Here is a 23,496-nt window from a genome sequence, read left to right as displayed (position 1 = left end):
ACAAAAGATTTGTGCACATACAAGCAGGCTCCGACATGTCACTTAACCAATAAATAAATTATGGAATCAACGCTCTTCATGTTATATTTACATAATTGTGTTGTTCATAGCTCTGTGTTAAACCTCTTTAAAAGACATTTGCTAAGGAAACTTCTTATAGTGCAACTGTAAATCACATAATCAATGGCAGATTTATTATCCTTCCTTTCTTTGCCTCATATCACTTAGGCCCTGATCCTTTAGTTGTTTGAAATCAATGTGACAACTCACATGTTTAAAGTTAAGCATATGTGTAAGCCTGTGCAGGAATTAAACCTTAACCTAAATATATCTACATTCACACATTTCCCGAAGACCCTTCCGTACCTTTAAAAATACTGAACTTTTGGGCAGTCATTTCTTTTTCATAAGGATTATGAAATTGACTGGAGCAGACTAGTGGCAACCAGCTTTAACAACCTGAGCTGTATCGCTATCCTGAACCTTTCCCAAAGCAACATGGCATGAGAATGGCTATAGTAGCACTGATGGATGATGTGGTTATGAATAGAAGCCTAATTTCAACACTTAACCACTCTGTAGCCTTCCATATAGTTAATTAAAAAATGCCACTGACCTGGGTAACACTTCCACAAGCGACCCAGGACACTGACCTCTGGTATCTGCCCTCCACTCATCAAAGCAGAGTCTTATTTGATTTTTCACTAAATTTAGATTGAAATAGTGGTGAGACATTTTGGAGCTACAGGTTTGCCAGGAATCTATTCTCTTTCTCCTTCATCAAGCTATTTTGGGTGCTTGATTTTTGGAATTGCTCTTTTAAAATCTAGCAAAAGCCTAGGTGCCAGATGTATTTTCTTTCTTTCTTTCTTTCTTTCTTTCTGTTTTTTAATAAAATGTACCTTTTTTAAGAACAGGATTGGATTTTTGGTGTCCTAAAAGGTTTGTGTATATGTTGTTCAATTAACTGGTGGCAACAGCTAATCTCCTTTGTTTTCTTTCTCAGATCTTCCCCGGAGGGGTGTGTCTGAAAGGGCTTGAGGGTACCCCACAGAGAGGAATTCACAAGTGTTCCTTCCTGTGTTCAAGTTTTTTGCATTTGAGTGGTGGCAGCGTTTACCAAGCCAAGGTCAGAGAAAAGTTGTAACCTTGGGAGTGTAATACAAGTCAGGAGTGGCAAGTATTAATTTTTAAAATCATTGAGGGCCTTCACCTCTGCACCTGAAGTGCCAGAGTCGGGATTCAGCCTTGATAGCTTTATTCAAACTTTTGGATTTAATATATAATAGCAATGGTACATTCTTTAGGGCTTCCCATCATAAGGTAAAAAAGTTTGTTATCTTACATTCACCCAGATGATGTTACCGTCTCTGCATACTTCATGTTAACAATAAAAAGAAGGGAAAATGTATCTGTGAATTTACATTTTTAACATGAAGTATGCAGAGATGCTTCTAACATTTTCCAGGAGGTTTACAAGCTCCCAGATGATTATGGTATCCTGCTTCTGGAAGCTATTTTGTAGGTTATTGTAACACAGAAGCAGAGCACATGTTGGTACATTAGTTGTAAAGTCATACTGGATTACGGTGAGTTAAAGGAGAAGCTCTATAGGGAGTTATAAATAACATTTCCTGCCATCAGCTATTTTACAAAGCTGCCGCTACTGAAAATTTCCATCAGTCCAGGACAAATTGTGTTTCACTGAAGCGTGCATGGAAAGAGGATCTTACAAAATAAGGTAGATTCTTCATTTCAATGTCACTAAATGACAAATTAGGATTTAGAAGCAGAGTAAAACATCACTATACTGCTAACTCTATTCAGCAATTTTCTTCCCAAACAGTATACTGTACAAATGCAAGGGCTGAGGAATATAGATAAACTATAGAATATCCTGAGGTTGAAATATTATAGAAAGCCATTTATTAGAGGGGATTAAACAATTTAATTAAAACATTCTCAAAATGCCCACTTTAAAAAATATTACTAATAAACTGACAGATTTATATGGAAATGCTCAGAAATTCCATTCTATACATAGAGACTAAGTGCTGAAAGTTTGGGAAAGATACATGAAATCACTAGTTTAGTCTCCATTGCAGCATCCAAAACAAGATACTTCAACAGAAAATGGCATAAAGTCATAAATGAACAACTTCTATCATAGCCTACCCTTAAGAGAAGATATAGATTGGCACAAGTCCTGGAACATGAGGGTTTATCTCTTTTCTAACTTTTTCATTTCCTTCTAATGTATTGTAGATGTTCTTATTATATATTTATACAGCTAATCTTTATTTTATCCTAATGTAAGCAGAGTCAGGATAAGCTCTACGCTGACATCTGGTGGAAAGAATTTCAGAGAGTGTATTTGCATAGTCACGCCTACCCTATCCCAGACTGCCGAGCTGTGGGACTGCTTTGTGACAAATGACTCAACCTCAGTTGGGTGGTACTTGCTAGACAAGGGACATGGGTTCCAAAACCCAGTGAAATGAGAGAGAGTGGGGACAGGTATCTGTGCCTGGTGGTGCAGTCTCCTTGTGGAGCCAGAAGCATCAGTTCCACCCTCTCCTTTCTCCACTGTGGAATGTCAGAGTTGATTTTTTTTTATTCCCTCAAGAATCTAAATACAGGTTACTGAGCTGAACTCACTTTGGGCTAATGGTGCACTAGCACTGGGGCTCCCCTACTAAGAGTTGAAATCACTAAAGAGCTGAAATTACTGAGCTGAGAGCACTGAGTACTGTGCTAACTAGTAGGGGAGCCTGAAGCTATACTGTGGAACAGAGCAGCTGGCGGAGTGGAGCAGTTGTGGGGATGGCTGGAGCGGATCACAGAGCGAGCGGAGCCGAGCAGTTTGCAGGGAGAACTAGAGCAGCTCATGGAGCAGAGCAGCTGGTGGAGCGGAGCAGTTTCTGAGGACAGCTGGAGGAGCAGAGAGGAGCGGCTGGTAAAGCGGAGCAGTTCGTGGAGAAGGCGGAAGCAGAACCCACGGAGAGGCAGGGCAGTTGGCCCCGGACCACATAAGGTGCCCCTTTCTACCCAGGCTAGGGGGAGGAACCTCTACAGATAAACTCTTGAACTCTGGGGTGGCATTGACCAGAGACTTTTGGGTTGTTGGACTTTGGGGTGATTGGACTTAAAACCCTAAGGGGAAAAAGGACAGTGCCAAACGTACTTGGAGGTGGGTTTTTGTTTATGGTTTGTGTTATAACCCTGTTTGTGGTGTTTCTCCAATGGGATGCCGCATTGATTCCTTAATTAAAAAGATTTTGCTACACTCAGACTCCGTGCTTGCGAGAGGGGAAGTATTGCCTCCTAGAGGCGCCCAGGGGGGTGTGGTATGTGAGTGTCCCAGGTCACTGGTTGGGGGCTTGAGCCGGTTATGCATTGTGTTACTGAAACAGAACCCCTGGATACTGAACCCGGCCCTTGTTGCTGCCAACTCAGAGGGGCAGAAGGGTTACACTAGTAAACCCTTGACCCTAGTGATATCACATTTATGAGCTCCAGATGTTAATCACGTGCTGTATGTATATTAAATAAAATGTATCCTTTGATTTGTTTTCTTCTTATTACTTTGCTGGTAGAAAATTTGCTGAATGGCAATGACAAACTAGAATAGTAATTTGGGAATAATTTACATGTCATGTGTAGTACATATAATTGAAATAAATATCATCTAATTGTGTGTATATTGTCCCTTTTCCTCCCTACCCACCTTTTTCAACTGTCTTTAGATTATGAATTCCTTGGGGCAAGACTTGTGCCATCTCTTCTGTTTGGAAAGTACTTTATTACTAGAAATAAATTAAAACAAAATATTACTGTTGCCTTATTGTTGAGTCTTATAGAGATGGAAGGTGGAAGAAAATAACACACTAAGGAGAATGGCAGAGAAGCAGAGAGGAGACAGAATGCACATGGTAAAATATTAGGGGGAAGATGGTGGGGCTGTCAGTGATAGACTGCAGATGGCATTTTTGAGGCAGGCTGCCTATATGATAAGAACTGGAGAATGCCCAGGAGAGAAAGCACAGGAGGAAGAAGACTAGAATTGCCAACCCTCCCAGATTGGCCCAGAGGTTCCAGGAATTAAAAAGTAATCTTTAATTAAAGATTATGTCATGTGATGAAATCTCCAGGAATACATCCAACCAATTCAACCCTAAAGAGGACAGCAAGAAAGGGAGAGGGGGACCCAAGATGGGATGGAAAGACTTTTCAAAAGAAGTGTGATGAGGACAGGACTGGAAGTCCCAGAGCTACAAGTGGGTGCCACGGTCTGGAAAGCATGGCCATGCATGGTGGACGGGGGCGGGACGGACTTCTGCCCCTGTAAACGGAAAAGGAGTTGAGATGTGAATTAGTATTGCTGCCTTTCAACATCCTTGGCTCTGTCCTTTTCTGTTATGAGAAGGGCAACTGGCACTAGGGTGACCAGACGGCAAGTGTGAAAAATTGGGACAGAGGGTAGGGGGTAATCTGTGCCCCTATAAGACAAAGCCCTCTCTCAGACAGCCCCAAACCAAACAGGGGGCTGGATCGCCCCCGTTCCGGCCGCCAGGGGCCGCTCTGACTACACCCAGGCCTCCCTTCCTCTTTCCAGCTCCCGAGCCGTTTCATTAGCAGTAGCAGGGCTCTCGTCTAACAGCCACCGACGGAAGTTACGCTGTGCCGGGAAGCGGTTTCCGGATTCGGGATCAGAGAGCAACAACAACAAGCGTCGCAGACTGGTAACCGTCATAAATCGGGGCGGGGCAGTAGCAGGATTGTCTGTGTGCCCGGATGTGAAGAGATTCCATCCACTTGCTTCTGCTTTCTAGCGAGGCTGCAGACTTCTGGGCGACATGGGAAAGGTGCACGAGCGCCAGTGACCTCGCGCCACTCACCCGGCTAACGCGAGCCCCTGCCCCTCCCCCAACTCGCGCCACGTGCCCCCGCTCCCCAGAACCGCGGCTCGCGCTGCGGGCGCGCACCGGAGGAGACTCGCTGAGGTAAGTGACCGCGGGGCGCCAGCCCGGCCCCCCTCCGCCGCCAGAGGCTGAGCGGCCGCAGGCCCTTCCCTCGTGATCGAGCAGCTTCCCCCAGTCCCGGTTGCCGCCTCTTCTGGTTCCCAGGCGCAGTGACTGGTGGGGGAGGAAGATGACCCTGGAGCGCGACCCTCTCGATCCTGAACGCTGCCCTCGGCCCCAAACGGCCACTCCCCCGCGGCGGGTCTCCGCGCCCTGAGGTCCATGAGGAGACGCCCTCACCCCCGTTTTGGTTGTTACTGAGAGGCTCAGGCTCGGGCCCTTGGACCAGGCTTTGCATCCCCCACCCCCGTGGGGGCGGAGTGCAAAGTCTACAGGCCGCAAAGCATTTCTGTGTCAGCGCGCGGGTGATGCCCGCTCGTAGCTTGGTCCCCGGTCCCGCTGAATCCCCCTACAGCTCGGAGCCAACTGTGAGGGAGGCTGGTATTTTCCGTCACTTTCCTAAGCCAGGATCGTTGATCAACTTATAACGGGCAGTCCCCATCCACTCTCCCACTTCCTCCAACCTCTGGGCAGCCTTAGACTGCAACCTCCTCGGGGCAAAGACTGGGCCCTGCCTGCATGTCCAGGAAGCTCCTAGTGCTGCTAGACTTAAGTGAGAACGAAGGGAGGAGTTAAACTGCAGCATCTGTGTGTGTGGAAGAGGGTGGCACATGAGTTGGATCCTCTTTGTTTCACTGACAAACCTGTCCTCCATGTAACTCATCTGGGGGGCAGCTCTTTTCTGCTCTGTGTTTTGCTAGGGGAAAAAAATCAAGACTGCTGTGACTAGCCTTTAAAACTGCCACAGACAGTGAACAGGGCATACCGCTCATCTTAAGAGGATCAACATTTGAACACTTTGAGATGGTGTATCAGGCCTATAAATTACATCTGTTAGCAAACAGAATAGTTTTTTACAAGCTAATGCAAGTATCTATATGTAGGTTTGTGTGCTATGGCACTTGATAGTCAAATTTCTTACTAGCAGAAATCGTTGTTTCCCTACTGATTAATGTGGGGAAAGATGAAAGGCTTGGAGGTAAAGGTTATCCACATAACTGCTTCTGTGTCCTCAGAGGCTACTTGATTTTTTTAATTATGGAGTTAGTTGGGAGAAGTGCTAACAGTCTGATGCTATAACATTTGCCTGATGCTATAACATTTCAGAGGTTGGGAGTACAAAAGTGCATCCTTAGTCTCTGTGAGGGATACATATGAGAGCATATAGTGTTGCATAACAGTGACATCTAAATATTGTACTGATGGAGCTCCAAAAAGTGCCCTGTTCTGTCCTCTGCTCCTTGGGGCTTTGGGTAACGGAATGCAGAGCTACAACTGCAAATGAAGGGTCCTGTTTTAAAATTCTGTCACGAAGACAGAATATGGAGGGTTGCATAAAGTCCACGTCGCTTTTGCCTGAGAGTCTCATACTTTTAAAGCTAATTATTATTTGAAAGAATGAAAAAATGAAATATAGGTGGTCAGGAGCTATATGCTTGAATTCAGAGACTGAGAAATACAAGGGAAAAGTTAACAAAACAAACATACTGGATCTAAATATCTCCATAAATGTTTTATTCTTTATAGGTGACATGTAATGCCTTGTCTACAACCAAATTTGTAAGGAATGCTTTTGGCACAGCTTGATAAGTTACTTTTTCTGAAACATCGATCGCTTCTTATAAAATACGTGTAAGTAAAATAAATGTAGTATACTAAACTTAAAATGGCTTAACAGATTTTGCTTTCTGATTGTGACTAGTACACACTGATAGTAAATAGACAAAATTAATAATCCAATATGTCTCCTTTTATATAATATGGCTAATAATGTACATTAACAATAGAAGTAGCTGAAAAAATTTGTAGAAATTTGGTTCAATTGTTGTTTTGCAGAAATGGCAGCCCAAAAAAGGAAGTCAGCAATAGCAGAATCTTCTGCTAAACGTCGGAAGCTAGATAGGAACAGCAAATCATCAACAAAGAAAGAAAAAGAGGTGTCAGCCACAAAACATGTCATAAATAAATCAAAGCCAAATAAAAGTGCAATGCAGAAGAAAGCAATGCTTAAAATCTTGGTCAAACCTAACAGGTCAGTGGTAAATAAAGACATCAATAATTGTGCTAGGCAGTCCTCCCGTTCTAAACTAGTGCAGAAATGTTCAAAGCAGTGTGAACTTCAATTAAAGGAAAGATCCAGTAAAACAGTACCTATGAAAAAATCTTCCCTGAAATCATTAGGTAAAGTATCTACTACAAAAACACCCTCCAGATCTCCAAAAATAAACCATACTACTTTCTTGAAATCTACAAAGGCTTCCTCCAAAACAGATCCTGAAGGGAAGGACAAATGTGCTTTACAAACCAAAGTTTCAGTTGAAAGCAGGAGACAGCAATTAAAGTCAACTTTAGATATTAAAAAGAGTTCATTGAAACCTCAAAGTATTAGGCAATCTGTCTTGCAGTCTGTAAAAACTTTAAATGAAACTAGGAACATACACGTGGATATGAAATCTGTTAAGGGAAATTCTGCAGAAGGTAATTCTTCTACAAGTACTAGAGCTGTAAAAATGACTGATAAAAATTTAGGGATACAAGTTCAGAATCCTAAAAAGAATCTTGCAAAAAAGTCAACTTCTCAAGATGCTGAACAACCATTGATTAAATCTTTCGGTGACAACAAATGTGAACCTGAATTAGGAATGCACATGATGACAAGATCATCAGGCACAAACACTAAAATAGCTGTCAAAGACACACAACAGCAACCAAAAGCCACAAAAAATAAGGAAGTGTGCCAGAAAAAGTCAGTACGAGACATTCCTACGCCAAGACACATCATTATCCCAGATGAGCAGCTAACCAGGCGATCACATAGATTGCAGCAGTTATCAGATACATCAGCAAGATCCCTTCGTAATAGAGAAATTAAAGAAGGAAAAGCTTCAGAAGTGCAACAGGGCACTCAAACAAAAGGATGTATTCAGGGTACTAGAATTGAAACAGTTAAACCTCTTAAGCAGAAAACAGAAAAGAAAAATAAGAAAACAAAATCTAATTTTATAAGTGGAGATGAAGAAATAACTGTAGGAATAACCAGCTCTCTTCCAGAGAAAAAATGTAAAATGGACCGTAAAACCAATGATTCCAACAGTTCTCAGCATAGCCTGCAAGGCTCAAGATTATTTCTTGTTCATAAAAAAGTAGAAATGGTAAGTTCTCTTCAACCAACTTCTGTGACAATAAATAAGGAAAAACAACCACTGCATCAGAATGTGAAAAGCAGTGTAAAAGCAAAGAGAGTTTTGCAGCCACCTGTAAATGAAAAAGATCTAGCCAATCAGCCTGAGAACGTTGTGAAGTCCAAACGGGTAAGCATTCTTGAACTCTGTGAAGAAATTGCAGGTGAAATTGAGTCAGATACAGTAGAGGTGAAAAGAGATTCTCCCAACACTGAATATAGAAAAGGAGAAGAAAAACGTGCAGAAACACAGCTGTCACAGACTGTAATCCTTACTCAGAAGGAACCAAATCAGAGCACTCAGTGCAAGCGTTTTTTCCCCAGCAAAAAAGGAATACCTGTCAAATGTGTTCTGAATGGCAGAAATAGTCCTGCAAACAAAAACTCTAAGTGGACCAGAATTAAACTAGTGAAAGCTAATAATATACATCAAAATAAATTTAACTCTGCAAGTGTTCCCAAGCTGGATTTGTTAGAAACTAAAATTAAAGTTCCAGAATCAAGTCAAGCCATGGGTGCGGAAATACAGCTTTCAAAGTCCCAAGGTAAATTGTCAATGACAAAGCCATGTGAAAATAAAAGTGCAATTCATGTACAGGAGAAATTGGGAGCAGTTTCTTCTGAAAGAGTCAGAGCTAAAGATGTGACATCGGAAACAAAGCAACCCACAAAAAAAGTTGCTGAAAACGGCTTGTTGGATAATCGGACAAAACATGTTCCGGAGCCAACACTAGATGAGGTAATTCTTTTTATTTATGGAATGTGGTGGGAGGATACTTCCCTAAATTTATTCTAGTACCTAACAGTGCTGTCTGTGCTTGTGTAAGTAGCTTTATCAGTAACATTTTGTGCAACTAAAACATTTCAGTACAGGAACCTTAATCTGCTATTGAGTTGACTTGTGATTCTTCTCTAAGTCAAATAGGAAAACAAATCTGTTATGTATTACTAAGGGCAATAGTTTAAAAAAAATAAAATTCTCCAGTAACTCAAGTGCATAGCACAACAAATCAAAATGTCATAGCTGATTAATTTAAAATACCGTATCTATCTTTTGCAGAAAATGTACATTAAGGGGAATGGGAGAGCAAAGTACTACTTATGCTCATGATTAGGTTTGTTTAAATGTAATGTTCTAAGAACATAGGAGTACATATAATAACCATATTCTTTCCAAATAAGCATCCATATGCACTGAATGTGTAATGTAACAAAATTTTGCCACATTAGATAGTGCCACAGATATATACATGGGGTTGCTTATCAGTTTATTAAGCGAAGTCTTAAAGAGAATTTCGAAAAGTGTTAAACTGATCTTGTAGGAACTCAATAATGGTTTTACTCATAAAATATTTAATGAAATAGGGACAGAACTTGGAGCAATTTGACTTTGATCTATCATCTGTTCTGTTGTGTTGTTCAGAGTTTTAGCTTGCATTTGGATACAAGTCCAGAAAGCACTCCAGTGAAAAGTACTGCAGCAGCACCACCACCACCTAAGCAAGCCAAAAAGGAGATAGAGAGTGACTCTCAAGGTAAAAAATCTAAACTGTAAATTCTGTGTACTCTGAGAGGTCTGTTTATGGTGGTGATGAAGGAATCCTCTTCTTGCTTTTCAAATAGGAATGTTACAAAATTTATTGGTGTCAGCAGGGCATGAAAACTTACCTTGCAATCCTAGAACGAAGCCTACTATCAAAGTGAAAAATATGGTATCTGGCAACCATGCCCTCCAGAGCCACATCCCCAGTAATTTAAAAGAATAAAAGTTATGTGCTCAGTTTAAAAGTAATATAACAACAGCACTTGTTGATACCTAATTTTTTGGGCTATATTAGATTATTACTGGTGGAATTAATCAAGTATATTAGAATAGTATTTGGCCAGTTACAAGAGCCAGTTGAATACCAAAAAATATTAATCAGATATAATATATGATGTCAGTAAAATCAGATGTTAATTGAGTACTAGTCTATCAAATTGACTTATTTCATCTTTTGCTTTTTGTTTTTACCTTCTTTTCCTTCCTGTATTCACTCAACTCTTTTTTTCCAGTAACTGATCATGGCTTGTGAGTTGTCATTAGTGTCTGTTTTCTTTTCTTTTCTCTATGTATTCTCTACTTTCTTTTAACTACTTCTCCCTCCATATACTCTCTCAACATTATTCTCCTTATTTATCTCATCACCCATTCTTTCTCTCCCACTCTCCTTCATCTACACACAGGACTTGGAATTTTTACCAGCTACCTAATAGTAAGGAGACTTATTCACTTGATCATGAAGTGATACAAAAAGTGGAGCAATGTTCAGGTGAAAAGTGTTGCTCCCCTGCAGCAGCTAAGAAAAGGAAGGGTGCTTGAATTTCTTCTAGTATGCTGATCCCTGTGCTCTCTTCAATGGTTCCATCTTTCCTGTCAGCTTCTGGCTAGTAGATATCTGATAAACTTGAAACTCCGCCTTCTCTGGCTGCTGGAAGAGGAGCTGCATTCTCTGTGTTCTCTTTTTGTATCTGAGTCTTCTGGTTGCTGAAAGGGTTCCCCTACTCTCCATATCTAGAGTTACTACTTTTTACCTCCCCTTCTCCACCAAATTTCCACAAATTTGCAACCGTTCATCTGTGTGAAGAGGGCTGCATTCATCTCTCTCAGGAACCTGTCAGCACTGTTCAGTAGTCAAGTCTTGGTCAGTGTAATGTGAAAATCTCCCCCTCGCCTCTCATAGTTCAAGAAGCAAAGAATCAAACTCTGTCCTAAACTAATAAGTATCCTTACTAGATCACTGATACATCTTACTCCTCTCTGATGGCATGCCAGGCTCTTGCCTTCTCTCCATCTCCTTATGATAGTGCCTGGCCTTGTGCCCTATGCAATGTTTCATCAGCAAGTCTAGCCGTTTACTAAAATATGATACTTGTGCAATTCTTCTTTTCAGTGCAGCTCCAGCTTTTTGAAGTGCCACATGCAGTAACAGTATTGTTAGGATCCTTTACTGTTGCTGGCGGTTAGGAAAAACATTCCTCCCTCACCCTGCAATTGCATTTCTTAACTGTCTCTCTTTCCCCTACCCTAATACTGAGCAAGTCAGAGATCGTATTTATGGCTGTTTATGGCTCTGCTGCTGTACACAGCAGTATCCAATTGATGTCAGCATGAGTAGGTTGAAACTAAAATTCAGATTGTCTGCTGCTCCCCCTGGCTATTGGGTGAGAGAATCATGTTCAGCAACAGTTGATATGTATAATTTTCATGTAAGGTAAGTTTAAAAATTTAGTGTAGAGAAATATCTGAATCCTGAACTGAATTTGCACCATTTCATTACATAACTTTTTTTTTAAATATTGTTTTTAACAAATAAAGTACAGTGTGTATAACATGGTCTTGCATATCTCTTTGTTGTAGTGAAAGTTAACATGTTTTGCCAAGTTTACTTTTTCTATTAAGAGAAATTTTATAATGAAATTACATTATTAACCTGATTAACTGCAGGTCCGGCTCCCAAGCAGTTGGTGCGCACTTTATTCACAAATCAGACATCTGAGACTAGTGAGAAGAGGTATAGTACCTTTTTATTCTTTAATATATTTATGGAATGACAGTAGCCCCTCCTTAGGTAAAGTTACCATTATAAGACCAATTTTTTTTGTCCCTCTTTTCCACTGCCATCCTAAACTTTTTTTAACATGGAAATCGGTGTCTCATCCTTTCCATAAGAGACTGAGTTCTGTGTAATCCAGTTTACCTAAGGAGGTTGTCAATGGAAAAAGCACTAATTTCAGCTTTGATGAAAAAATGATCATACAGCCTGGCTGCTATGTGAGTCACACCTTTTTGAAAAGTGGTAATTAGCAGAGCTAAAAAATACTTAACACTTTGCATTGCTTTTTTTTGCCAGATCCTAACCTGAGACTCAAAAATTGATGATGACTAAAATTGTTTATTTGGCTCACCTATTCAGAAGAGGAAGGTTCCTGTAGTTTTTCAGTTAGTAGACTTTTTAATGGAAATGTTTTAGGTTTTTTGTGGTACCCCAGTCCCCTGCACACTGAATTTTGTGCCCCAATCTACCTTAAATCTAGCTACACAGTGAGGCCCTGAGAAAATCAGAAATTTAGGCTCTCTTATCCATGACTTTTTTCCTCATTTGCAACCACACAAAGTAGGATGCTTCACTTTTAATGATATAGTGGCTGTGCCAGTTTTGGCCACTCTGTCATACGCACTTTCCTGATTGTTTTCAATGTGTTACTTGTCTACTCAGACCTCATTAAGTGTCAGATGGCAATGTACAGAGTCAAAGTAATGGACACTTATTCCATATCCTAACCAGTGATCTTAGTGTCATTAGACATAAAGTAAAATGTTCTCAATGGAGACATGAAACCAATTATAAAACACTGCTCTGTAGTTCAGATTTTCAGTTTTCACCTACAAGCTGGACAAATACAATGGCTTTTCAAAATTAACCAGAGGTTGAGGACTTACTAACTTTTTTTTAGAAAATTTTCTTGATCTAAAAATAATACCACTGTCAAAAAACCCCATAAAAATACAGTCAGATGTAAGTTTAAATATCTTGACTGAATACTTCTAAATGTTTGAGTTTCTTGCAGATTTAATCTTGAACTTTTTTTTTTCTTTTGTTTAGTTTAGAGAGTTTTAATAAAGATTGTTGCTCTTAGTTACTGATATGAGTGTGGTCTTATCTTCAGCTTCACCTAGCTAAGTTTTCTGTCTGGAAATAGAGGATGTTCATATTGTTGCGAGCTTGAAAAAAGACTTCTTGGCTAATAAATTTGTGCTCCCTTTGCTATTTTAGATACTTTTTGTTTTCATAAGTGCTTTCTTAACACATGTCCCAGATACTGCTCCTCTAATCCTATTTGAGACCTGATTGACACAAAAATGATGTCACACTTGGTGTCATTTCACTGAAGGCCCAAGAAGAAAAGATGTAATAGGAAAGATCACTCTTTTAAACATAATTATTTCCAGTAATTAACAAGTCAGAAGAAATAGTGAATCGAGTGAAAGAGACATGAATTCATGTCTTAAGTCTGGCATGCCAACACTTCTTTAGATATAACTTGTAGAGCAAAAAGTCAACGTATGTAAAAGCTTATAATGTATCTACTGCAATAGACTGTGGCAACTGTTAGCATCTTGTTAATGAGAACTATGTTGCTCTGTCTGATCTCTGCTTTGCAAAAAAGGTTAGGATTAGTAATTGCCAAATAGATGTGCTTGTGATGTGTCTGTGTGTGGAGGTTGTGTTTTTTTTAATTTACATTTTTATTGCATGAGAAAGTTTAATGACCTCTAGGAGCCTCTCATTCTAAATTCTCCTGCTGTCTCCTTTTGGAAAAAGTTCCCTAGAGCTTTGTGGGGAAGGGTGGGTCGGTTGGTTGGTAACAATCCCTTTTCTGCTTCCCTCAAATAACACAACTAACAGGAAAGTGGGAGCAGGAAGAACTTTTAGCCAACTTTTAGGAAGAACTTTTGATCTGCCTCTGACATAGTCAGTGACAGGTTGGCTTCTCTTTTCCATGCAGTGGGAAAGTCCCCTTTAAAAACATTTTATGAGAGAAGAAGAGCCACAGGATGTGTATACATAGCCTGTGCACAGGTCCTTTTCAAAGGTGGGGGGATAGGAATTATCTTCCTTAAGGGACTGGAATGGTGTGGTCTAGACTGAAACTGTTCTGCTCCTCTTCTGGTGATATTGGACTGCTGCTACGTCTGACCATAATTTGTTTGTAAAGTGAAAGTCAGAGGGAAAATTACTGTAACTGTCTTGAGAGAGCGCGTGCACACACACACACACACTCACTCACTCTCTGAATTGTAGATGAAATAGACCACTATGTCTATACTACATTGAATGGTTATGTTATGTGATAAGTAAATTGCCCAGTCATTCATAATTATGTCTTCCCACTAGCTACAATAATTTATGATAATCATAAATAGTGCACTTTTTTGTTCATCTTGGGTATAGTTTTGAACTATATCAAAATTGTAAACTAAACCATGTATGCTTTTAGTCCTTGTTTTGAGATTTAAATTTATTTAAAATGGATTTACATTTATAGATTCATTTTTGAAAATACCTAGTCAGAAGGGCCTTATTGACAGGAAATATGTTTGTTTAAAGGGTTCCTTTGCCAAACCATTCATTAGCATCAAGGTGCGGTAGCTTCCTGTCATCAGAGCAGCATATTCAAAAACTAAGAGAAGCAGGAAAAGATGACAAACAGCTGATCATCGTAAGTACTTTCCTTTTAATGTTGCCAACTGTGTATTTCTCAAACTTCTATGTGTCATAAGCCTGCATTTTGAAATGTTAACATAACCTCTACAGTAAATATTTTTGAATGAGCTGTCCCACCTCTTAAATGTTATGAACTTGTCTTAAATGTAGTTATCCTTATATAGTGTTGTTTCTGTAACTTTGTAATCACTAATCATTTCACACTTTCATTGAATTTTTGGCATTAAAAAGTGATGCTAGACTGATTATTGTTGAATCTATATTGTTTAAACTGAGTCCTCCAACATTTCAGTTTTTTTTTTAAAATAGGCTGTATTTGGTTTCTCAAATACAAAGAGGAGCTTCATTTATGAAGGAAAGTGGAGAGGAAGAGAAGTAAATTTGCCTTTGCATATAAACTAATCCTCAGTTTATGCAAATGATACACTCACTTATCCTCACTAGTGAGATTCTATCTGGCAGATTTTTCTGTGTGAGTTTACATATGAATGCATTACACTTATGTAATGAGATACGGATATTTTTTCAAAGCACTGACTAAAATTAAAGATAGGGAAAGAACTTTTCCACAAATCACTGATGAGCTAGCTCCATCAATAACTGATACAGTGAGAGATATATTTTAAATAATTAAAAATAAATTGGTAAACTAAAATACAAATAGCTATTTCTACTAAAGAAAAAGTAGAGCAAAAACTATTGAACCAAAGAATTTAAAAATGTGAAGTGGAGCAAAAGAACGCAAATTGTCCTAGTTTGAAGGACCACACAACACTGCAGCAGAACCAATTAAAAAATTGAACCTGTTAAAGCAGACATTACCACTACCTGCACTTTTGTAATATTAAAGCATTACTAAGAAATAAATAGTCCTTAATCTGCTAAAAATATATACTAAGGACACAAGCCTGAAGTCTCTCTCTTTCCTAAAGCATGAAATTTGCCTCTCTGGGTGGGATTACAAAATAACAGATATATAGACAGAATATGTTCAGAAATGCCAGAATATTAAACTGTTCAGAGATGTGATTTATATCTAACACTTACTTGCAACATTCTCAATTATTGCCTGTTTAGGTCTCAGGTGACTAATTTTAGACATACAGATAATCCCCTTTACTTCAGCAGGGCTGAATGGGGGCCTTAAAACCCAACTTTTGGTTGTACAATAATAGAATTTGATCGGTCTTTGATATAGGTTCTTTGTAAGGAAAAAATAGGTATGATTTTCACTGATCATAAACCAATACTTTTTGTAACTGACTGGCTTATTTTTTCTCATTTTCAGTGTTTTTAAAGAGTGGTTTGTTCAGTGCCATAACAAAAAAGAAAAGTCTTAGTTATGTAGTATATAGTGTAGTAATTTTAGAGGGAGGAAGAAAGCATAGGGGTCTTCATCAAAATGTGTGAGGGAAAACAAATTTACATCTGAGACTAGTTCATTGTGTTGTTTTGTTTAAAACTGACAGTGTCACACTTGACTTTTAAACTTCAGCAGAAATACACATTAAAATAAAACACAATCTCCAAAATATTAATTGTATACAACTTTTAACATTTGCATGTTAATGCAATCCCTGTTTATCAATGAAGGATATAGTTGTTGTTCTTCTAGTTCACTTTAATCATATAATAATATATATGAGACAGTGACAATATAGGCTTCTGTCCTATCTGCAAAAACTGACTAAAGCCTTCAATCTAGGTGCGCAGAAGCTTACTTTGCCAAGTTAGTTTTTTTTAATAAAATGTGAAACTAGAACCAGTTGAAAGAGTGGCAATTGCATTAAATTAAAAAAAAACAAAACTTGTTTTTTGAAATTCGTAATTGGCAATATTATTTTTTGACAAACTCTATTTCCAGATATTTAGTATTTTAAAGAAATGTGTAAATGAGTATTTGCTGTATAGTGTGTGTACAGCCCATTTAAAAACTCTTTGAAACATGTAAAATATAGTAATTATCTTGCAAATATTGTCTGAATATTTTGCATATTTTACATCTCTTGGAATTTCTGGCATGCTGTTAGGAGCAGCATTTTATTATACTCTTATTGTAAACAACATAGTTCAAATTGCTGCTCAGACCCATTCACTACTTAATTAAAACATTAAACATCCAATTTTTTTTAGGAGTTTTGTTCTTATCAGTGGTAAGAAAATTATTCCTATGGTGGCTCCTATAGTTAGAGATGTAACCCTCTTGGTCATCAGTCTATCCCTATCTCTCTACCTCATCTCTTCTAACTTGCCAAAAAACCTCTCATCTATCAGGGGTGTTCTTTGTTGTAAGATGTTAGGACCTTAAGCACAACATTAATTACCACTTCTTTACTGTAGCTGTGACCATGTTAATATATTGGCTTTACATTGTGTATTTTATGACCCTTTGTCATTCTAACTGTTCGTACAATGCCAGAGTTCTTCCTTGGGACTGAGCTATGATATAAATCTTATCAAATAGTTTTATAAATTCTACCATTCTGTTCAGTATTTGGAGGGAATGTTATGGGTAAAACAATTTCCCCCCCCATACGCAGTTTTATATTATCTGTTTAACAAGAATTTAGTCCATAAGATGTTCGTATATTGTCTCCTTTATATAGTGTGTATATTTACTGAATACCTTTTTGTATTATCTGTGAGTATAAAATCTATAACAAGCGCAATTTGTCTACAAAAGGCATTAAAAATTGTCTTGCCATGTTTGCTTGTAAATGACAGTTTGTTCTCTCTCAGTATAAAAATCTTCTACAACTTGTACTGATTTTTTTTTCCAAATTTTTTTTATGGTGTATGTCACTAGTGTCTGAGCATGCCTAACCATTAATTATTCCTCACATCACAACTATTGTTCTCATTTTACTGATGTAAAACTGAGGCACAGAAAGATTAAATGTCTTGCCCAAAGTTCCCAGGAAGTGTGGCAGAACCTAGATCTTCTGAGTGCCTTAAGATCATCTTTCCTCTTTTTATGAAGGTTACAAAACAAATTTAAAAGAGCAGTGAAAACCTAATACTATGTGTGGACGCATACTCAGAATTATACTTTGGAGGTAGAATCTTTTTATGTTCAAAGCTACTTAAAAACATTAAATCTCTGTAGCAACTTTCAGATCAGTATGATGTCTGTTTTACAGACCATGGAAAGTGACGTAGCAAGATTCAGTGACTTGCCCAAGGTTGCATAGATTGGGTTAGAATTTAAGTCCCTTATTGTTGTGTTCAGACTAATATAACAATCCAGTCTGAGATATTATAAACTATGATATAGGAAGTCAGACCTTAAGTAACTTCTAAAATCTTACATATTCAGTTGACATTGTTGCTGGTTAAATGAGCTCCCATATTTATGCAAAATTAAGGTGTTTGTTTTTTTTTTTTTTCAATTAAACTTAAGGGGAGTAGAAGTACATGAGAACCTGAAAATGAAATTGATGTCTAGTTAATTCTGTTTGCACATTGCCAAGACTGCAAAATTTAAACCGCATAGGGAGCTTTTTTTAGTTTTCAATTTTAATAAAATAAGATGGTTTTTGTAACATAAGCAAGAGAATTTGCTTTTAAAGATTTTTATACTGACATTCTCAATGCCAACGTAGTAACACCACCTCCCTAAGCAGCACTGAGCCATGGTCAGTGTGTTTGAGGTTGGTGCTGCACAAACATAGATACTGCATAACCCTAAAGCCTTGGCTACACTTGAGAGTTACAGCACAATAAAGCTGCCCACAGCGCTGTAACTCACTCCCTGTCCACACTGGCAAGGCACATACAGCGCTGTATCTCAGTGGCTACAGCGCTGAAGGTACTCCACCTCCCCGAGAAGAATAACAGCTGCTGCAGAGTGGCTGAGGTGCTGGTGCTCCAGTGTAAACGGGGAAGTAACCTTATTATGCAGTGATTGACCTCCAGAAACTCCCCATAATCCTTTTAAGTGAAGGTTCCTCTCTTTGTTTTGTTGTGATGCCTCTCTTTGTTTTGTTGTGAACTCGGGGCTCGGGGAGCTGCTTATCAAAAAAACAAACACAGTTAATGTTTGCTGTGAATGAGCAGAGGCAGGCAGGGCGTCTCCCTTTGGAACGCCCACAGCTAATGTTTGCTTGAAGAGAGGCGGCGTGGGGGGGGGGGAGGGGAGAGAAGGGTCTATTTTGGGGAGGGGCTGCTTATCTGATGTGAGAAAAAAACAAACAGCTGCTGTTTGCTTTCAGTGAGTGAGAGAGGGTGGGGGAGGGGGTCGGAACTTGCAAGGCAGGGAGCTGACACAGTGTCGGCTCCAAAAATCCACTCGCTCTCTCCCCACATGCTCCCTGTCACACTCACCTTCCTCCTCCCCTCCCCCTTTTTGAAAAGCACATTGCAGCCACTTTGAACACTGGGATAGCTGCCCATAATGCACCGCTGCAAATGTGGCCACGACAGTGCGCTGGTAGTTGTCAATGTGGACAGACTGCAGCACTTTCCCTAGTCAGCTGTATGAAGACAGGTTTAACTTCCAGCGCTGTACAGCTGCAAGTGTAGCCATACCCTAACAGTCTTCCAGCAGGTGTCCCACAATGCCTGATGCTGATTGCTCGGCTCACAGTTGTGAACTCCTGTCCTGGGGTCTTGGAGACCAGAAGGCTCATTGACCCCACTCCAAGTCCTGCAAATTTTTGAAATGCTTTTTCCTGATTGTCCAACTTGGTGAGCACACCTAGCAGCTCTAAGTTCTTGTATGCAACTGCCTAGCTGACCATATTGGCTACATGCTCCAGATGAACTGCAGCTTTGAGTAGGCAAGACATATTGGATTTCCTGGGCCTGTGGGGAGAAGAGGTTGTGCAAGCACAGCTACAGACCTATCATAGAAGTGTGGACAACTGTAGATTTCACAGATGAGTCAGGAGAAGAGGTACAACAGGGATCAGCAGCAGTGCTATGTGAAAGTGAAGGAACTGTGGCAGGCATAGCAGAAGGCCAGAGAGGCAAACAATTGATCTGATGCCAAACTGCAGACCTGCCACTTTTTACAAAGAGCTGCATGACATGCGTGTTAGACACTTCACCACCACCATGGATATCTCCAAGGAGCTTGAGGCACAGGCCTCTGGCATGAACAGAGAGGATGAGGGGAAGGTGGAGAAGAATGGAGGACATGCAACTTGGGGGGTCCAGCTATGCCATGAGCCAGGAGTTGTTTGAGACTCCACCACAGCCCAGTCAGTTGCTGCAGTTGAGCAAGTGCAAGACCAGTGCAGGGGAAAGAACCTTAGGTAAGTATGTAAATTTATTTTCCATTACGGTTATGGTGCTTTTAGCTTAACAGGACACTGGTATTGACTTTTCATTAATTTACTTGTAGTAAAAGTATTGGTACAACAAAGAGAGGTAGAGTTATGCTTTTCATTCCCCTGTAGAGTTAGGTAGGGGGGCTGCGCAGAGCAGCTCATTTATACTCTGAGATGTCCCCGGAATCCTTTTGGAAGCTCTCAATGAAATTTTCATGGAGGGACTCGGCTGTCCTCTCCCAAAGCTTTTTAGGATGGCAACCTTATTTCTTCCTTCATGGTAGGATAGTTTGCCACACCAGTTGGTAATAATTTTGGCAGTCTCCATTGCAGCACACAAGCTAGCGTGGACGGGCCTAGGTGGCTTTGGGTTGCCAACAGCAGCTGTGCTCTCAGTGCCTTGTTACCTTCAGGAGAGAGAGATGTGCTGAAATCGCCACCGCTGTGGAAAATGGTACCAGTATTCAGTGCCATTGCCCATCACTCATAGTTCCATGCAACTGAGCAGTCCCTTCCTCATTTCCCTCACCCTTAGCAGGCCATACTCACCATGGCTGGAGCTGTGAGTGGTATTGTGCACAAGCACTCTGAAGCAAAAGTGTCAGTAAGCATGTATTGTTTAAAACTTTCGGGAAGCAAGGGAAGGGAGTTCTGAATCTTAACTTTGCTTTCCATTGTGAGTATACTGACAATGGTACTGCTGTTTTCTCTGTAGCTGTTGCCATTGCAGCCTTGAGTGGTTCCCTCTCCGCACCTGCATAATGCTTGAGCCAGATAAGGAAGAGAAGTAGAGGACTTGGGATGATCTGTTCAGCAAGATCATGCAAGCCAGTGCTGTATCATATCATGAACAAAGGGCCTGGAGGATGAATATTGCAGACTGTATAGAGAAGGAGACACCAGACAAGCACCAGGCCCAGAAGTCAGAGAGAGATGCACGAAGACATAATGGGGCACTTTGGGCAGCAAACACAGATGCAGCACACTCTTGGGATGTATAGGTTCAACAATCCTGTGGTTGCCTCTCTTTGCAGTCTGTGGAGAAATGCAGTATAGCACCTCCCTGCATACCCTCTCTACATTCCGTGTGGCATCAGTGGCCACCTCACTAATTCTACCGCTCCCCACTGGGGGTCATTAATGACAACCACAGCTTCACATACACTGACCTGTGAGAGGCACAGTTGATGTCTATATTGGTAAAATGGACATTAATGTTCCTTCTCCTTCGTTAAGCTCTGTTACATTAAAACCATAAGAAGTTTATGGATTTGCTTTTAACTTGCACAGAACTTTATGGAAGTGTTTTGTTACTCTCTTGTTTAGAAAATAATTCATCTTCAGTAGTTCCGAGCATATGCTGCGAAATGGCTGGTGATACTGAAAGCACCCAACTTCTCATGACACAACTCATAATATCAGTGTTTAAACAGTGTAATAATAATAAATGTACAGCAAGCACCACAAAATTAGTAGGTGTCTGTGTCACATTCATAGATGTGCACCACGCAATTCCTAACAGCCCCCAGATTGCAGGGCCAAGTAGAGCACATCACATCACAGTGCATTACTGTGGTTCGCTGTTAAAGTGCTCTTTCAAAGCCTCTGTATAGCTCTACCTTAAGCTCTTCTGATAGTCGTGGTGTCTAATTGTTCAAACTTAGCCAAAAGCTGCAACACCTCTGCTGTCCACTCTAGGGGCAACTTTTCCCCTTTTGCTTCACAGATGGACACAGTAGGCAGCTATAACCATTTGGATATTTTTCTCCCTGAGATCCAATCTTGTGAGTAAACAATGCCAGTGCCCCTTCAGTCTACTGAAAGCACGTTCAGTTGTCATCCTGCATCTGCTGAGCCAGTAGTTGAATCTTCCCTTCGTGCTGTTGAGTGGTCAGTATATGTCCTCATGAGCCAGAGGAGCAAGGGATAGGCTGGGTCCCCCAGAATTGGTATTGGCATTTCAACATCACTGTTTATAGCAGCAAAGTGCAAATGCTTTAGTGTATAAATTTGAATAATCTTTCATTTTGCTGCTTATTTTTCCATTACACTTTCATATAATCTCCCATTTAACTGTTTTGTAACATAGGCACTTCATGAGAGAGGTGAAATGTTTTTGCCTCAAAAAATTCAGGAGTTAAATTGATGAAAGTGAAAATGCTATCCATAATGAAATTGATAAAAGCCAATGGGCTTGAAGAAGTAAAGTATAAAACTGAAGGAAACAGTTATTGGTCAGTTTTAATTACTGGCTCTTATTCCATTATAAACCTTCATGCTCCATCAAGTTTATGTTCCTATTTACAGAATCAATCTGACAAATAAAAAAAATCAGTACTGTAAATACTATCCATGCAGCATAATGTTCAGACTTCACTTAGCATCTTTTTTATTTTACATGTTTATTGCTACAGTTTATAATGACCAGTAAAGTCAGCATTTCATAATAGGAAATGACCCCATATTTTTACTACTTTTTTTTAATTTTTAGAAAGTAATCTCCTAGAAATCTTTTTTAAATGTAACTTTTGCCCTCTGACTGAAGCAGTAACAATTTATGAAATTTGGAGTCATGTTTTCCCAATCATTTTGCTAAATTCCACAGAATAAAATTATTTTAAAATCTGTACATCTCCTTTTTGAGTGGGGCATGCCTTGATGAGTAGGGAATCCTGCCCACCAACTTCCTGCCAGAAGCTTCTGCCTCTTCAGGCAATACATATGGCTGCTCAGGAGGTCCTTTTTTTTCCCCTCTTTTTTTCTTTAATTCTTCGTGAAGAACCCAAGAAGAAATGTTTTCTTTGGACCTTCTTCCTGCTTTTCTCCATTTCCTCCTCACCCCTTACAGCCTACATTTTTTTTTCTGGCTGTTTTTGTTCTTTGAGCAAAGTGTTGCTCCTAGAGCAGCTGCAGCAAGGGTAATCAAGAGGGGAAGTGCTTCACCCTGTGCCTAAGACAAGGGGCCCCTACTATCTCCTACAAAGGCACCAAATGCCTATTTTGCAGGTGGAGCTCCTCAACTCATAAATGGAGGATCAGGCAGAGATGCACCTGTTCAGAGAAGAGAAATTGGTAAGACATTTTTATGTCCAAATATCAAGAGAGAATTATTAAAGCCCTTCTAAGTGTGAAGACAGCCTTCATGTAATGTGATGGCTGGTTGTCTTGAAGTTACAAATGGACTGAAACAGTGGGTTTCAGAAATATAAACTTCTCACATTGTTCCAAATGGGGTTTGTCCAATTTTGGGTCTTTATCCTCTCTACAGTTGTATGAATGCAATTTGCATCAAGTTAATGTAGGTTTGCAGGTGCCTAGAAGAATGACTTTAGATCAAGTAACTGAGTTTCTGTTGTGGGTCTGTCAGATTGCTAAGAACTAATCTTCATGCTCCCTGTTACTGGCTCTCTCCTAAGTCTCAACAGCTCATGTTTCATTTTGCCCAGCAGAGGCTTTTGGAGAAGATTAAAGGGACACTGTCAATTTAAAGAATAAGTTAAAGGGATACTGTCAGGTAAAATGTTTAAACTAATTTCAGAAACCTTTTTTTAAAAAAAATTTTCCTAAAAAACCTTTTTGAAATTTTTTAAAAATGGAATTTCTTCTCTTCTGCTGATGTTTAAGGGTGTTTCAGGGAAGCAGACTAGGCAATCTTAAGAATAATAAATCAGCATTAAGGCACTCGCCTGTCTATC

The 23,496-nt window shown here is 39.7% G+C and overlaps 1 protein-coding gene across 7 annotated transcripts in view; it reads left to right on the top strand.

Moving 5' to 3' along the window:
* Window positions 1-4,679: 4,679 nt before the first annotated feature.
* Window positions 4,680-23,496, top strand: part of ESCO1 (establishment of sister chromatid cohesion N-acetyltransferase 1) — a 56,280-nt gene continuing 37,463 nt past the window's right edge. For 3 of the 7 annotated variants that reach the window (XR_003999109.1, XM_030552892.1, XM_030552895.1), the window contains exons 1-6: window positions 4,682-5,003; window positions 6,609-6,713; window positions 6,918-9,001; window positions 9,686-9,797; window positions 11,750-11,816; window positions 14,415-14,526. Coding sequence is in view for 6 of the 7 variants with exons in the window: in XM_030552892.1 (XP_030408752.1) it covers window positions 6,920-9,001; window positions 9,686-9,797; window positions 11,750-11,816; window positions 14,415-14,526 (2,373 nt within the window). In the remaining variant the exon portion in view is untranslated. Of the gene's footprint in view, window positions 5,004-6,608; window positions 6,714-6,917; window positions 9,002-9,685; window positions 9,798-11,749; window positions 11,817-14,414; window positions 14,527-14,840; window positions 17,947-23,496 lie in introns of those variants that run through there. The other 4 variants (XM_030552894.1, XM_030552896.1, XM_030552898.1 and 1 more) reach the window with 3 other exon arrangements.

The sequence above is a fragment of the Gopherus evgoodei genome, chromosome 2, assembly GCF_007399415.2.
Source record: "Gopherus evgoodei ecotype Sinaloan lineage chromosome 2, rGopEvg1_v1.p, whole genome shotgun sequence".
Lineage (NCBI taxonomy): Eukaryota > Metazoa > Chordata > Testudines > Testudinidae > Gopherus > Gopherus evgoodei.
The sequence above is the reverse complement of the archived record's forward strand: the minus strand, read 5'-3'. Positions and strand labels throughout refer to the sequence as shown.